At 35.5% G+C, this 17,589-nt stretch overlaps 1 protein-coding gene and 1 long non-coding RNA gene across 2 annotated transcripts; both read left to right on the top strand.

Moving 5' to 3' along the window:
* The first annotated feature begins 10,415 nt into the window (after positions 1-10,415).
* LOC136068644 (protein FAR1-RELATED SEQUENCE 6-like) lies at positions 10,416-12,812 on the top strand. Its single transcript, XM_065776053.1, has one exon. It carries the CDS (start codon positions 10,416-10,418, stop codon positions 12,810-12,812), a length of 2,397 nt encoding a protein of 798 aa, XP_065632125.1.
* Positions 12,813-13,370: 558 nt separating this feature from the next.
* Positions 13,371-14,160, top strand: LOC136068634 (uncharacterized). The gene is made up of 2 exons (XR_010629983.1): positions 13,371-13,464; positions 13,580-14,160. It is a non-coding gene; the product is annotated as an uncharacterized LOC136068634 (long non-coding RNA).
* The last annotated feature ends 3,429 nt before the right edge of the window (positions 14,161-17,589 follow it).

Genomic DNA, 17,589 nt, shown 5'->3' with positions numbered 1-17,589 from the left:
ATTGAGTTATGTTAAATTGAATGTTTATTTAGTTATGTTATACTTATTCCTATTATTTTTCTAGGTTTGTTTATGTTCCTTCTCCACACACGAAAGATGTCCTTGCTGAAGTCCTTGTTGATTGTTTTTTAGAGTGGAACATTGATAAGAAGTTGTCCACAATAACCGTAGATAATTGTAGTACTAATGATGCCATGATAAGACTTCTCTTAAATAAGCTTGATACTAGTTCTCTTATGTTTGGTGGGTCTATGTTGCATATGAGGTGTGCTGCACATATTTTGAATTTGATTGTTCAAGATGGGTTGTCTCTTATTGGTGATGGTATTGAAAGAATTCGTGATAGTGTGATTTATTGGACTGGATCACCAAAAAGGAGGCAAAAATTTGATGAAAATGCACGTCAATTGTGTGTTCAATGCACCAAAGAATTTGTAAAACTCGTTGGAATTCAACTTACTTAATACTTTCTACTGCATTGATTTATAAAGATGTTTTCTGTCAAACGCAAAACATCTTATACTTGTTTGCCATATGATCATGATTGGGAGGTAGCCAAAGATATTTGTGGGAGGTTAGAGTTGTTTCATAGTGTGACTGAGTTTTTCTCTGGTCGTAAGTACCCCACAACTAATATGTATTTTGCTTTGGTGTGTGAGTTGAAAATTGCATTGAATGAATGGAGTTTGTCTTCAAGTGAGATGATAAGTATAATGGCAGAAAGCATGCTTGCTAAATTTAATTCTTATTGGGCTAATGTTAGTATTGTTATGGCTGTTGCTGCTATCTTAGATCCAAGATATAAGATGAAGTTATTGGAGTTTTATTATCCTAACATTTATGGTGATAATTCTGATTTGGAGATTGAAAAAATTAAGAATCTTTGTTATGATTTGCTTGATGAGTATGGAGATGTGGATGAGTCTCCTGTAGGTAATGAAGGAAGTTCTCATATGCCTGCAAATACTTCAAATCAAGTGGCACAAATATAATTTAGGTTGATTGGGTCAATGTCAAGGTTTGATGGGTTTGTGAATAATAGCTCAAGTAGTTCAAAGAAACATGGGAGTGGTAGAATGGAATTTGATCATTTCATTGATGAGGGAGTGTTGAAAAGGAGTGAAGACTTTGATATTTTAGCATGGTGGAAAAGTAATGGTCTCAAGTATCCTACTTTACAAAGGATTGCAAGAGATATTTTAGCCATTCCCGTCACAACTGTTGCTTCAGAAGCTGCCTTTAGCACTAGTGGGAGACTTTTAAGTCCACACCGTAGTAGACTACATCCCAAGACTATAGAGGCAATGATGTGTGCTCAGAATTGGTTATGGAGTGAAATCAACGGTTAGCAATTGTCTAATTTCTATTTATAAAATCAAAATTGTGTTTTTATATTTGTTAGTTACAATTTGATGAAGTTTATTCCATTTTTTAATTCATTGTTGTTGTAGAAAAAAAAAAAAAAAAAAAAAAAAAAAGACAAAGAGAAGAACTAATTGAATCTCAAAAAGGAGCTATGGACAAATTTATTACTAGTAAAAAACAAAATCTTGCAGAAAATTTGAGTGAAGGTTTTATAAATGAACAAGAAATTCATCAAAAAGAGTTAGAAGATAATGAAAATATACAGTAAAATGATAATAACGAAGGTGGTCACGATAATGTTCAAACATGTAATGTCACCATTTTTTATAGTGAAGCTCAAAATAAGTTAGAGGAGAGTGAAAATATTAATGATCAACCTAGGGCCCGTTTATAATTGAAAAAAATATATGAATTTATAATTAGATATAATAAAAGGCCCCGTTTAAAGCTTTCGCCTAGGGCCCCCAAATTCATTGAGCCGGCCCTGGTTGGGTGGGTCTATGTTGCATATGAGGTGTGCTGCACATATTTTGAATTTGATTATTCAAGATGGGTTGTCTCTTATTGGTGATGGTATTGAAAGGATTCGTAATAGTGTGATTTATTGGACTGGATCACCAAAAAGGAGGCAAAAATTTGATGAAAATGCACGTCAATTGCGTGTTCAATGCACCAAAGAGTTAGTCTCAGATTGTAAAACTCGTTGGAATTCAACTTACTACTGCATTGATTTATAAAGATGTTTTCTCGCGTTTGGCTAAACGTGAAACATCTTATACTTGTTTTTCATATGATCATGATTAAGAGGTAGCCAAAGATATTTGTGGGAGGTTAGAGTTGTTTCATAGTATGACTGAATTTTTCGTTGGTCGTAAGTACCCCACAACTAATATGTATTTTACCTTGGTGTGTGAGTTGAAAATTGCATTGAATGAATGGAGTTTGTCTTTAAGTGAGCTGATAAGTACAATGGCAGAAAGCATGCTTGCTAAATTTAATTCTTATTGGGCTAATGTTAGTGTTGTTATAGCTGTTGCTGCTATCTTAGACCCAAGATATAAGATGAAGTTATTGGAGTTTTATTATCCTAACATTTATGGTGATAATTCTAATTTGGAGATTGAAAAAATTAAGAATCTTTGTTATGATTTGCTTGATGAGTATGGAGATGTGGATGAGTCTCCTGTAGGTAATGAAGGAAATTCTCATATGCTTGCAAATACTTCAAATCAAGTGGCACAAATAAAATTCAGGTTGATTGGGTCAATGTCAAGGTTTGATGGGTTTGTGAATAATAGCTCAAGTAGTTCAAAGAAACATGGGAGTGGTAGAATGGAATTTGATCATTTCATTGATGAGGGAGTGTTGAAGAGGAGTGAAGACTTTGATATTTTGGCATGGTGGAAAAGTAATGGTCTCAAATATCCTACTTTACAAAGGATTGCAAGAGATATTTTAGCCATTCCCGTCACAACTGTTGCTTTAGAAGCTGCCTTTAGCACTAGTGGGAGACTTTTAAGTCCACACCGTAGTAGACTACATCCCAAGACTATAGAGGCAATGATGTGTGCTCAGAATTGGTTATGAAGTGAAATCAACGGTTAGCAATTGTCTAATTTCTATTTATAAAATCAAAATTGTGTTTTTATATTTGCTAGTTACAATTTGATGAAGTTTATTCCATTTTTTAATTCATTGTTGTTGTAGGTTCTTCAACTATACCTGGAGATAGTACATTTCAATCCATTCTTGATGATGGGGAGCCAAATGAAGATGATGGGAGTTGTGCCACAATTGATGGGAGTTGTATTACAATTGATGAAGATTAAACATTTTGTATTAATTTAGTAACTTTTTTATTTTCTTAGACTTGTTTCCTTAATTTGTTGGTTTGTAATTATTCTAAACTTGTGGGATGATGGGAGTTGTATTACAATTGATGAAGATTAAACATTTTGTATTAATTTAGTAACTTTTTTATTTTCTTAGACTTGTTTCCTTAATTTGTTGGTTTGTAATTATTCTAAACTTGTGGGATTTATTTCGTTACTTTTTAATTTCTTGGACTCGTTGGACTTTTGATACTTATTTTTTGGACTTGTTGGATTTATTTTATTTTTATGTTTAGTTGGTGATTTTAGTTAAGATTTTGTTGATTAATGATTAAATGGTTATCTTAGCTAGGTAATTTATTGATTTAGAATCTTAGTTATGATTTATTGAATTATGATTATGATATTAGTTATGATTTATTGATTTATAATTAACAGGTGATTTATTGATTTATGATTAGTATCCTTAACTTATGATTTGGACTGATTTGGCATTTGGGCCACGTTAATTATTTAGGCTTGAATATGTAGGCTTAATGTAGGCAAAATATGGGCTTAAATCTAGGCAAAATTTGAGCTTAAATCTGGGCTTAAATTAAAATTTGGGCTCAAAATTTTTTTTTTTTTTTTTTGATTGGGCCCAAATGGGCCCAATTCCTAAACGGGGCCCGCGAGGCCCGGCTGGGGCGGGTCCGGGCCCCGGGAAAAAACCCAGTACCCTAAACGGGCAGGGTTCGGGCTACGGGTTTTGCCCCGCGGGTCGGGTCCGGGTATGAAAAAACCTGGCCCGAACCCGACTCATTGCCATCCCTAGAGCCCGAGGCAACTTTGTTTTTGTCAACCCAACCAAATCTGTTGCCCAAACCATTTGCATCTTCTCACAACCCCATAAGGCGTGGAGAACATATTCATTCTCCCTTAAGCAGAGATGGCAAATGGGACCGATAGGAATGGCTCTTTTCTTCAAATTTTCTTTTGAGGGTAGAGTGTCTGTGCATGATCTCCATAAAAAATGCTCGATTTTCCCCGGTACATTCAATTTCCAAATATTCTTCCAAAAAAACTTTAGAGTGGCAGAAGACATTTGTAGCAGGATTTCATGGAATAGGTACTAGAGTTCTCTTTAGGCCAAATGAGGATGTCAAGTTGAGGAATGGTACACAGAGGCAAGGACTTTATAAGTGCAACTTCAAGCGGATAGAAACAAAGATCGATGAGATGGGTATTCCACCAACCTGTTTGGGCATCAATAAGTGTATCCACCGCAGAATCAGGTGCTAAAATTTTTTTATGGGAAACCACTTTACCTTCTGTTGAATTCGGTAACCAAGAGTCATGGAAAATCCTTATTGATTTACCATCTCCAACCCTCTACCAAGCTTTTCTCTCAACAAGTTTTCTAGCAAACAAAATACTTTTCCTGGCAAAGGAACCCGATGCTAACTTTGCTTCAAAGATCGAACTGTGGGGGAAATATTTAGCTTTGAAAACTTTATAAAAAAAGGAATTTGTATCATGGACTATCTCCACACTTGTTTTGCCAACATTGCTTCGTTGAAACTACATAAGTCCTTAAAGCCTAGACCTCCTTCCGGCTTTGGTTGACACAAAACATACCACTTCTTCCAGTGAATCTTACGTTGATCACCCCTTTGACCCCACCAAAATTTCCGAATGAGCATCTCAATATCTTGACATAGACCTATAGGCAATCTGAAACAACTCATAGCAAAAGTAGGGATGACTTGTACCACTGCCTTCAAAAGAACTTCCTTTCCAGCCTGTGACAATAATTTTTCCTTCCAACCTTGCAATTTGCTCCACCCTATCTTTTATATAGTTTAGACTTGCCTTGTTTCTTCTACCAACCACTACAGGTAACCCGAGGTATTTTTCATACTCTTTGATCTCCGGAACTCCAAGCAAATTTTTTAAAAGGTCTTTTGAGGACTCAGGAACCCTCTTGCTGAAAAAAATATTTGTCTTCTTCGAATTTATCTTTTGTCCTGAAGCCTTTTCTTACTTTCTCAAAATTTCTTTGATAGTATTAACATCCTCAATCTGGGCCTGACAAAAAAGTAGACTATCATCTGCAAAAAACAAATGAGATATTTTTGGACCATAACAACAAAGAGAGAGACACCTACAATCTTCCTTTCATCCACTGCATGTTGGATTAGTCCATTTAGGCCTTCTGAACGAAGGAGAAAAAGGTAGGGGGAGAGGGGATCTCTTTGGTGGATACCTCTTGTTAGAATAATATGACCTTTTGCTTTCCCATTCACCAAGACAGAATAAGCAACAGATTTTATACACTCCAAGATCCAACCGATGCAAGTACTGTGAAACCCCATTTTTTCCATGATCTTTTGCAAAAAAATCAACTACAATCTGTCATAGGCCTTACTCATATCTAATTTCAGTGCCATGTGACCCCCTTTTCCATACTTCTTTGTCTTCATGTGGTGGAGAGTCTCAAAAGCAACCAAGATATTATCCGAAATTGCTTTGTTAGATTGAAAAACACTTTGTGAATTAGAAATTATCTGAGGCAAAATTCTTTTTAATCTATTAGCCAAAACTTTAGAGACTAGCTTATATAAAATATTACATAAAGCAATAGGCCGAAATTCAGTAATGGATTCAAGACTCTTTACCTTAGGAATAAGAGCGATGAATGTATGATTCAGACCCAAAGAAATATGATTTGAGTTGAGGCAAGAGAGGACTGCTTTGACCACGTCATCACCGATACTGGACCAATAGTGTTGAAAAAAGATTGGAGGCATCCCATCTGGGCTGGGAGCCTTTAGAGGAGTCATCTATTTCAAAGCTATCTCCACCTTAGTCTTGGAAAAATTGGCAATCAAATCTGAGTTCATCTCCTCACTGACAACTTGCTGAGTGTGCTGCACTACATCTTCAATATTGCCAGGTGTTGAAGAAGAAAACAGGTTTTTGTAGTACCCCACAACCAAAGCTGTAATCTCATCTTCACCCAAGACCATCTCACCGTTTGAACCTCTTAGCTCTGTGATAGAATTTCGCCTAAATTTTTGGGAAGCCCTGTTGTGGAAATAACCTGTATTTTTGTCCCCCGAAACCATCCAATGGTCATGAGCTCTTTGTTGCCATAATTTCTCTTCCATTTTGGGTTTTGGGATTATTCACGCATATCACTGCTAGTGGGGACGAGGGGTTGGTTTATTTTGTTTTTCTATGGTTCTATCATTTTCATTTTGGTGCATTTGATTATTATATGGCACTGTTTGAATGGACTCGACTCTTGAGCAAGCACAGATACTTTGAAACCCAGTTGTTAGTTTCTCAATTTTGGCTTCAATTTTTGGCTTCGATTTAATTTCTCTTTTTTCACTCTTCACTGATTGCATGTATTTTGCATTTGAATATTACAATCATTTAATTACCACTGACTGGTTTGCTACATTTGTAGATATCTATTCTTTTCTTTTTCTTTTTTTAATATGTGCTTCTACTTGAAATAATTTTTTTCCCCTTTTAATTAACAAATTTTTTTCTTTAACAAAAAGAATTAGAGAAAGACTTAATATAACATTACTAGATGTAACAAAAGTACATGTTAATCAACAAAATAATTGACCATATGATTTAGAATAAGATAAAAATTATGAAAAATAATACATGGAATCAATTCTAACTAATTTGTTAAGTATTTATAATCGACCTCAGTTTTAGGATCATGATTTGTTTAGATTTATCGATGTAGAAGTTGTGTTAGAAATAAATTTTACACTTAAAAAGAGAGTATCATATTAAATATTTTGTAATAAATCTCACCCCAATAAAAAAAATACACAAAATTTTTTTAATAAAAAATAAATTTTATCAATATTACTAAGAGCATTAGCATTGGAGAATGCTAATGCCATATGTAAGATGTATTTAGCATTTCAAGCCTTAAAATCTCTTGCATCAGGGAATGCTAAAGGTAAAAATTGCAATTTTTTTTGGCATTCTGCTACAGTACAATTCTAAAGGTAGAATTGTACTGTAGCAGTATTGTAAAAATAATAATAATATTTTATTATGTTTTTTCCCACGAAATCTTCTCTCTCTTCCTTCTCTGTTTCTCCGTCTGCTCTCTTCCTTCTCAATCCACCACTAGCCGCCACCACCATAAACCATACCCACCATCAACCAAAAGCCAATCACCCACCTACCTTCCATCACCGTGAACCCCAACCCAAAATCAATCCGCCACCAACACCATAACCCATACCCATCCACAACTAGCACCCAAAGCCACACCGATCAACCCACGAACCCAACCACAAAAATCAAACCCCAACCCAAAATCAATCCGCCACCAACACCATAACCCATACCCATCCACAACCAGCACCCAAAGCCATTCCGATCAACCCATGAACCCAACCACAAAAATCAAATCCCACCAAAATCAATCAAAACCCAACAAAATTAAAACTCACCGAAAAACGATCCACGATCCACCGCAGAAACCTTGGAGAAACAGACGGTTGTTGCAAATGGAAATGGAAAAGACGGGAACAGAGTCTACAGGCCATCACCCACTTGCAGTTGTAAAGCTCAAGCCAGCCACCAGCCACCAGCCACCAACAAGGACAAGCACAACCCACCACCACCCACACAAAATATGATTAAAAAAAGTTAATTGGGTCCGGGCTTGGGTTTGAGAGTGACGGAGGAGAAGAGGTCGGAAATGGAAGGGAAGAGTAGATGAGGAAGAAAAGAGAAAAGAGAGGAAGCAAGGGAGAACTCACCGGCACGTGGATAGGAGCAGGGCGGCGTGATCTGGGTTTGGTCCGAAGCTTGAAGATGGGTCTCTTGGTCTTGGGCGTCTCTTTCTTCTAACGGTTTCTCCCTCTTCGGGTGTGTGAGTTTGGAATTGAGTGGGTTGGACAGAAATAATATTTTAAGGGTGGGTTGAAAAGAAATAATATTTTAATAAAAATAGAGTTTTGGGATACAGGAAGAATGATAAAATGGTATAGTATAATGATAAAGTGAGTTTTTGAAATGGTAAAATAGAGTAGAATTAGAATTTGCTGATGCTGATGCTCTAACGCAATTGCTGACCTAGCAGCTAGAGCCGTTGGCCAACAAGACTTCGGGTAAAATAGCCAAATACTATTATTTTTTAAAATTATTAATATTTTACTGCTGTTTAAAAATTATTTAATAATATACTACTTTTTTTAAACTCGGAATTTTACATGAATCTCGCGGTTAAAAAAATTGAGGATCATAAAAATGCCGCACGTTGAACATGAATTCTCAGCCATTAAAACAGGAAGATAACGTTGAACATTGGTTTGACGTGTCCATCATACTCATAGAGGTACCGTACTTCCGTGACTTTATGCATATAGGATCCTCTTCTGAAAGGGTTCTGTCAGAAGGACACATGCCAATGTGGGTTGAAAAGTGTGCACCCATTTCAAGTTTTAACATACTTCATCATCACCCACTCTGCATATTCCAGTGAATATTTCGCCACACGATATGCGGGTTTCTCTTTTTTCTTTCTTTTGTCAGGGTCAAGTGGGAGAGGTAGTGAAAAAGGCAGTGAAAGTCAGAAAGTGTTCGAAACAGAGGCAAAAGGAACTCGAGTTTAGTTTCGTAAACTCGAGTTAAGTGGACTTTTTATCTCAAAATCGAATTTTACAAACTCTAGTTTTAAACTAATAATTTCGAAAAATAATAATATTTGGCTATTTTTGCCACAAAACTTCGCTATGCATGTTGTCTTGGATTGGAGTCACCTCTAATGATGTGTTGGTAATCTACGTTCTTCATCAAAATAAGGTCTTTATCAAGAATGGTTAATGGCTACCAGGTAGACCTGCCTACCTATATACTAACACTTCAAGTCTTAATAATTAAGAGAGACAGCGCACTAAGACCTATCACACCAATAATTTAAAAAGTTTCAAATCATATGAAGAACGGTTTCTAGTTTTCGTCGTTATTTGAATGTGAAAGAGAACGTGCAAATATAATATGCAAAATGTAAAAAAAAAAAGTCACCGACACCATCTTTTTTTTTGGGATGGGGAAACAAACAATATTTCATTCAACAAGCTGAAATTAGAGTACAACAGAGAATGAAAGCTACAAAAGCTGAAACTAGTCAAATATCATCTAGGATTAGATGTTCTACACAGCTCCGATTAGGGTAATTCTGGTGCCACTACCCTCTCTCACAACTTTTTGCACAACCTTCACATGTGGCAAGCCACCTCATCTGCTTGGGCCCACCAACATACCACACCACTTATAACTGGAGCGCCAAAACAAATCCCACAGTAAATATTACTCTTTAGTCTTCTTCTCCCTCCCTCCCAAAACCCATACGTGAAAAGCTTGAGCGCCAAAATAAATTACAGCTGCTGGAGTACTGGAACTACGGTGCGAAAATGAAAAACTCACTCTGGAAAACACCTTCCTACACCAGAAAATAAAAACCCAACCTTGAAAAACATTACCTCTTCACCGAAAAACCAAAACCCACTGCTCTCCAAACCCGCAAAAACCATTGTTCTTATCAGCTCCATCTATTGTGGAAAAAAAAAATTCTCTTCCAAAACTCAGAGTTGATCACCATCTGCCATCCAAGGAGGTGATTTTTCATTCCACTTTTCCTAGTATTTTCTCTAGATTTCTTTGTTAATGTTTGATTCTTTGTTTTCCCCTGTATTATTGCTCTGCTCTCATTCAGTAAAAATTATTGTGCATTTTTGTTAGTTCACTGTGTACTGTTGTGATATTAGTTTACTTTGTCAATTGTTTGTTCTGTTCTCAACTAAATTGTTGCTGGGAGGTTCCTTGTTTTAGGGTCCTCCACTGCTTCATATACTCCCTTTGTACTCTATTCTGTTTCAATGAAATTTAAATTGAAATATCAACAAAAAATGCAATCTTGAAGTTGTGAATTTGTTGCCTGTAATAACTGGGTTTTCCATTTTTCTGTTGCATTTGGAAATGAGATTTTTTTTTTCTTTTGAAATAATGGCCAGAGGCTATAGATAATAAAAGTAATCTGGCACTTGCTTTGCAAAAATAAATGTGAATAACACATTTATATGAAGCACAAAGTATTTGAAAGGATAAATTATAATATTTAGAATTATTAATTTTCTTATGATTAAGTGATTTTATATTTTGATAATGTGTTATGAATTATATTGTATAGGCATGGCAGATGAAATATCAAATGTTTTCTCACATGTGAAATTAAACGAAGATGATATTGAAGATAATATTGAGAATGATATGGTGGAGGGGGATTCCAATGAAGATATCGAGAATGATATGGTGGAGGTGGAGTCGAATGAAGGTAATATTGAGAATGAAATAGTGGAGTTGAATGAAATGGTAGAAACAAAAGGTGTGGAAAACAAAGTAGAAGACCCTAAGTTGGGAATGATGTTTGACTCCATTGATGATGCTGTGATATATTATAGAAGATATGCTAAAGAAAAAGGTTTTGCAGTGGCTAAAAGAACTTCTAAAAAGGGGAACGATGGGGCGGTGAGGTATGTGACCATTGCTTGTAGTTATGCTGGAAAGCCAAGGATTAGATTAAATTGTCCTGGAATTAAAAGGACTAGATCTACCAATCCAGTTCAATTGAAACCTCAAACAAAAACAGATTGCAAAGCTCAACTTAGGTTGTCTCTATGCCCAAATGGAAAGTGGATACTTAGATCCATGGTACTTGACCATAATCATGGATTGAGTCCTAGTAAGACCAGATTTTACAAATGCAACAGAATAATAGAACCACATGTGAAAAAAAAGCTTGAATTACACGACAAAGCTGGTATTAGAATGAACAAGAGTTTTAATTCATTTGTGGTTGCAGCAGGGGGACATGAGAATTTGTCTTTTCTAGAAAAGGATTGTAGAAATCACATGGAAAAAGTCAGACGTTCACATCTTAGGGAAGGAGATGCTAGTGCAATGCACCATTACTTTTTGAAAATGCAAGCTGACAATTCTGAATTCTTCTACGCAATGGATTTTGATGATGATGGTCGGTTAAAGAATGTATTTTGGGCTGATGCAAGGAGTAGGGCAGCATTCAAAGAGTTTGGTGATGTAGTTACATTTGACACTACATATATGGTTAACAAATACGAAATGCCATTTGCTCCATTTGTTGGGGTGAACCATCATGGCCAATCAACATTGCTAAGATGTGGATTGATCTTAAGAGAAGATACAAATTCATTTATATGGCTATTTAAATCTTGGCTTGCATGCATGTCTGAATGTCCTCCCAATGCAATTATTACGGATCAAGACAAAGCCATGAAAAAAGCGATAGAGATTGTTTTCCCTAATGCACGACATCGATGGTGCTTGTGGCATATCATGAATAAGTTGCCTGACAAATTTAAAGGGTTCAAAGACTATGAATCAATAAAATTCTGTATGAAAAATGTTGTTCATGATTCATTGACAAAAGAAGAATTTGAAGAAAGTTGGGGCAGATTCATTAAGAAATATCAACTTGAAAGCAATGAATGGTTACTTGGGTTGTATGATGAGCGGCATCATTGGGTGCCTGCCTTTGTGAAAGATGTGTTTTGGGCAGGAATGTCAACAACGCAACGAAGTGAAAGCATGAATGCTTTCTTTGATAAATACATTAATAAGAAAACTACTTTAAAACAATTTGTTGAACAATATGAGAATGCTTTGGCAGCAAAGGTGCATAATGAAACTGTTGAAGATTTTAATTCTTTCAATTCACGCATTTCCTGTATAACTATTTATGATATGGAGAAACAATTTCAGAGTGCTTACACTTTGAAAAAATTTACAGATTTTCAAAATGAAATAGTTGGAAGTATTTGTTGCAGTTTGTCTTCATGCAGGGAACATGACAACTTTTCAGAGTATGAAGTACGTGAAGATGTATCACGTGGAGAAGGTCAGCGGAGTGTAATTTTTCATGTGTATTTTAATGAGGATAACAGTGAAGTTAACTGCAAATGCAAGCTGTTTGAGTTCAAGGGGATAGTATGCAGGCATCAAATATTGGTGTTTATTCATAGGAAGATTTATCAAATACCAGACAAGTACATCTTAAACAGATGGAATAAAAATGTCAAAAGGAGGCACACTAAAGTTCGAATAAGTTATGACAATTGGTCTTTGAAACCTGAAGCATGTCGCTATGAAAAGATGTGTAATGCCTTTTACGAGGTTGCTAATTTGGCGGCAGATTCTGAAAATGCATGTAAGAATGTGATGACACAAATATGTGAAATGAAAAGGGAGCTCAAGGAAGGGGGAAATGCTTGTGGTAGCAATAAGCCTATTTCTATAGATATTCAGAATGATTCCACCTCATGTGGCAATGGTTTTGTAATATCAAAAGAAGCTAGAAAAATTCTTGATCCAATGGCTATTTGTCAAAAGGGGCGACCATCATTTAAAAGGAAGATGTCAAAGGTTGAACAAGCTGTTAAGAAACAAAAGAAAAAGGAAAAGAAAATGAAGACTAAAATTAACGAAGGGAATGTAGTTAACCAAGTTGAGACTTCAATTCTTAAGGAAATTTGTGAGAAGGTTAGGCTATAATTATATTATTTACTTATTTTTTTGGATAATTAATCATTGTTATTACTATTATTAACCTTTGTACTTTGTGCTTTTGTAGGATTCTGCCAAGGTTGAAAATGTGCATAATACAAATTCTACTATGGGATTTGGTATGCTTGAAATGCATGAGAGTTTTAACTTTAATGTAAGACTCTTTATTTTCTATTATCAGGATGTTGCTAATAGGTTTAAATTAAGTATACTGAAATGCAATTATATTGTATATAAAATGTAGGATTTTGAAATGCAACAGTCACAATCACAGCATATTGGTGATAAGAGTTGTCAATTTTTTCCCCAATCGCTCATATGGCCAAACATAAGTGGAATTCCTAATATCCCTGGGATACATCCATATTTTGGCCAACAAAATATGTTACAAGGAGGAACTTTTCCATTTCAAACAAGTATGATAAGTCAAAAGTTTGGCATGCACCCTTTTCTTTACCATGATAATGTATCTCAGGTATGCATTTTTTCAATTAGCTACTTTTAAATTTTTAGTGAAATTTACGTTGCAAATTTGAGTGTATTTATTATAATATGTATTATCATTCATTTTATTTTGTAGGGTCATCACTATCAAAAGGTTGGTACGGATCAAATGAAGAAAGTTGATAATGAATCTCATGTATAATTTTTTCCCCTTAACTATTTTAGAGATTTTATAAATTTATAGCAAATTTGAATGGCTAAACCCCTAACCCCACTGAAGTTATACTAACTGCCCAATCTTGGACTTGCAGGTTCAAGGAAGCTTTTGAAACAAAGAAAAACCATGACAGACCCAACAAAGGAATTCAGTTTAATCACTAGAATATTGAAGGATGCTGAGATCTTATTATCAAAATAGTAGGAGCTAGGAAAGCTAGACCAAAGATAGTGTTTGTAATTTGCAGTGTAGTAGTAAAAGTTGTAGTAAAAGTTTAGTAGTAAAAGTTTAGTTTAGTTAGGATGCTGGGATCTTGTGTTGGGATGTTGGGATCTTGTGTTGTAGTAAAAGTTTAGTTAGTGTTTGTAATTTGCAGTGTAGTCCTAACTGGCAGCAAGTAACCTTGCTCTCTGACTTGGCATATCTGCAGCAACAAGGCTTGTGTTATAAGACCCTTTTTGTTCCTCGAGTCATCTTAGGCTCAGTTTGTAACACAGCCAAGTTTGCTCCTAAGGTCCCTGGTCCTAGGTCCTTGTTGCTAGGTGCACCCAGTATTTGTATAGTTTGTATTCCTTCAATTCTGGTATCAAAAAAGAAGAAGAAAAGAAAGTATATATTGTAATTGACAGACTTGGATTTTGAAGACTTTTTGTAGCAATTGACAGTTTACAACAATCTGTGCATTTGTACAATTGATAGTTACTGCAGTGTGACAGTGGATATTTGCAGATATTTGTAAATGAATGCATGTATGGATATTTGCTGATATTTGTAAATAGGTATTGTGATAGTTGTAGGCAATTGATATTTGTAGATATTTGTTAGTATGTGTAAGGGTGTGCACACTGCACAGGTGGTGCGTATATAGCTGCTGGGGTGTGCCGTGTAGGTGTGACAACTGTGTCGTGTGTGTGTGCAAGGGGGTGCGGATATAGCTGGGAGGGTTGTAAAGCTCATGTAGTAAGAATTTCATTGTTTCTTCCCTATTATTTCTCTCTGCCTTGTTCCTTGTTTCAAGTATCAATCCTTCTTCCCTTTCTTCCATTGAACTAGAATCTTATCAACAATACACAATACTACAACACACTTGGCATTACGCTTTGAGCAAATCAACATAACAACAAGCAACTGCGCCAAACTCCTTACACAGAACAAACAAAAGGAATGTTTCACAAATTACAAAGAACAAGTTTTAATTTTTTATTTAACATCCTTCTGTACAAAGCAACCTTATCATAAGAGCAGCACCGATCTGCCCAGAAGTTGCCTGAAACATTAGCTCAATTGAAGTTATTCCTTTACTTGGATGGAATTCAAAACACAAACAAGATTTTTAAGTCCATTGGATGGAATTTAAAACACAAACAGAATTTGTAAGCTCATTAAGCAATGGGTTTTTGTTTTCAGCAATGGGTTTTTGTTTTCGGCAATGGTTTAATGTTTTACAAGGATGGGTTTTCATTTTCCGATTTGGGATGGTGTTTTCTGGCGTGGGATTTCCGTTTACGAGCCACCGTGACAGTACTCTAGCAAAGCAAATCTGAGACGAACGATGCTTTTCGCAGATTCAAGGAGCAGTGGGTTTTGGTTTTTCGGCGGAGATGTAATGTTTCTCAAGGTTGGGTTTTTATTTTCTGGCATGGGATGGTGTCTTCCGGAGTGAGTTTTTTATTTTCGCACCACCGTACTCCAGCCACTGCAAGGCTCAAGCTTTTTCACATATGGGCTTTGGGAGGAAGAAGAAGAAGAAAAGAAGTAAAGTTACGGTGTTATTTAAAATTGTTTATTTGAAATAACTAAAGTTAAGTGGTGTGGTATGTTGGTGGGCCCAAGCAGATGAGGTGGCTTGCCACATGTGAAGGTTATGCAAAAAGTTGTGGGAGAGGGTAGTGGCACCAGAATTACCCCTGGGATTAACTCCGTTCCAAATTTGGTCTCCGACACCGTCCTGATCAGTGATCTGACATCAAACCTTGTCTCACATGCATGTATATCAAACCTAACTTTTATGCATATCCAACCCTATCTGATTTATGATTGTCAAAACATTATATTTTGGGTGGGGACCAGATAAGTTTTAGGAGGCAAAAATATCAGTTGCACCTTAATTGAACTAGTTAGTGGATACTAGTTTCTATAATAAGAAAAAATACTATTTTCGTCTCATTTTTTTGTTCCATTCTTTTTGTCTTATTTAAAAAGTTAAACTTTTTAAGAGAACATCATTTATTGTCTTATTTACCTTTTACAAATGTATAAGTTTTCAAAATATATATATGCTTACTAGGACTTGTACATGTTTTTTTTTTTTTTTTTTTTGGGTGACCTTCAGACAAATATTATTGAAATTTTGGCCAACAAAATATGTTACAAGGAGGAACTTTTCCATTTCAAACAAGTATGATAAGTCAAAAGTTTGGCATGCACCCTTTTCTTTACCATGATAATGTATCTCAGGTATGCATTTTTTCAATTAGCTACTTTTAAATTTTTAGTGAAATTTACGTTGCAAATTTGAGTGTATTTATTATAATATGTATTATCATTCATTTTATTTTGTAGGGTCATCACTATCAAAAGGTTGGTACGGATCAAATGAAGAAAGTTGATAATGAATCTCATGTATAATTTTTTCCCCTTAACTATTTTAGAGATTTTATAAATTTATAGCAAATTTGAATGGCTAAACCCCTAACCCCACTGAAGTTATACTAACTGCCCAATCTTGGACTTGCAGGTTCAAGGAAGCTTTTGAAACAAAGAAAAACCATGACAGACCCAACAAAGGAATTCAGTTTAATCACTAGAATATTGAAGGATGCTGGGATCTTATTATCAAAATAGTAGGAGCTAGGAAAGCTAGACCAAAGATAGTGTTTGTAATTTGCAGTGTAGTAGTAAAAGTTGTAGTAAAAGTTTAGTAGTAAAAGTTTAGTTTAGTTAGGATGCTGGGATCTTGTGTTGGGATCTTGTGTTGTAGTAAAAGTTTAGTTAGTGTTTGTAATTTACAGTGTAGTCCTAACTGGCAGCAAATAACCTTGCTCTCTGACTTGGCATATCTGCAGCAACAAGGCTTGTGTTATAAGACCCTTTTTGTTCCTCGAGTCATCTTAGGCTCAGTTTGTAACACAGCCAAGTTTGCTCCTAAGGCCCCTGGTCCTAGGTCCTTGTTGCTAGGTGCACCCAGTATTTGTATAGTTTGTATTCCTTCAATTCTGGTATCAAAAAAGAAGAAGAAAAGAAAGTATATATTGTAATTGACAGACTTGGATTTTGAAGACTTTTTGTAGCAATTGACAGTTTACAACAATCTGTGCATTTGTACAATTGATAGTTACTGCAGTGTGACAGTGGATATTTGCAGATATTTGTAAATGAATGCATGTATGGATATTTGCTGATATTTGTAAATAGGTATTGTGATAGTTGTAGGCAATTGATATTTGTAGATATTTGTTAGTATGTGTAAGGGTGTGCACACTGCACAGGTGGTGCGTATATAGCTGCTGGGGTGTGCGTGTGTAGGTGTGACAACTGTGCGTGTGTGTGTGCAAGGGGGTGCAGATATAGCTGGGAGGGTTGTAAAGCTCATGTAGATAAGAATTTCATTGTTTCTTCCCTATTATTTCTCTCTGCCTTGTTCCTTGTTTCAAGTATCAATCCTTCTTCCCTTTCTTCCATTGAACTAGAATCTTATCAACAATACACAATACTACAACACACTTGGCATTACGCTTTGAGCAAATCAACATAACAACAAGCAACTGCGCCATAAGCTCCTTACACAAAGAACAAACAAAAGGAATGTTTCACAAATTACAAAGAACAAGTTTTAATTTTTTATTTAACATCCTTCTGTACAAAAGCAACCTTATCATAAGAGCAGCACCGATCTGCCCAGAAGTTGCTGAAACATTAGCTCAATTGAAGTTATTCCTTTACTTGGATGGAATTCAAAACACAAACAAGATTTTTAAGTCCATTGGATGGAATTTAAAACACAAACAGAATTTGTAAGCTCATTAAGCAATGGGTTTTTGTTTTCAGCAATGGGTTTTTGTTTTCGGCAATGGTTTAATGTTTTACAAGGATGGGTTTTCATTT

Source organism: Quercus suber, unplaced genomic scaffold (assembly GCF_002906115.3).
Source record: "Quercus suber isolate HL8 unplaced genomic scaffold, Cork oak 2.0 scaffold_127, whole genome shotgun sequence".
NCBI lineage: Eukaryota > Viridiplantae > Streptophyta > Magnoliopsida > Fagales > Fagaceae > Quercus > Quercus suber.
This window is presented reverse-complemented; position numbering and strand designations above follow the sequence as displayed.

Bases quoted from the DNA above. Each gene is read 5' to 3' on its own strand.
- LOC136068644 (XM_065776053.1), top strand. From the start codon at position 10,416: ATGGCAGATGAAATATCAAATGTTTTCTCACATGTGAAATTAAACGAA.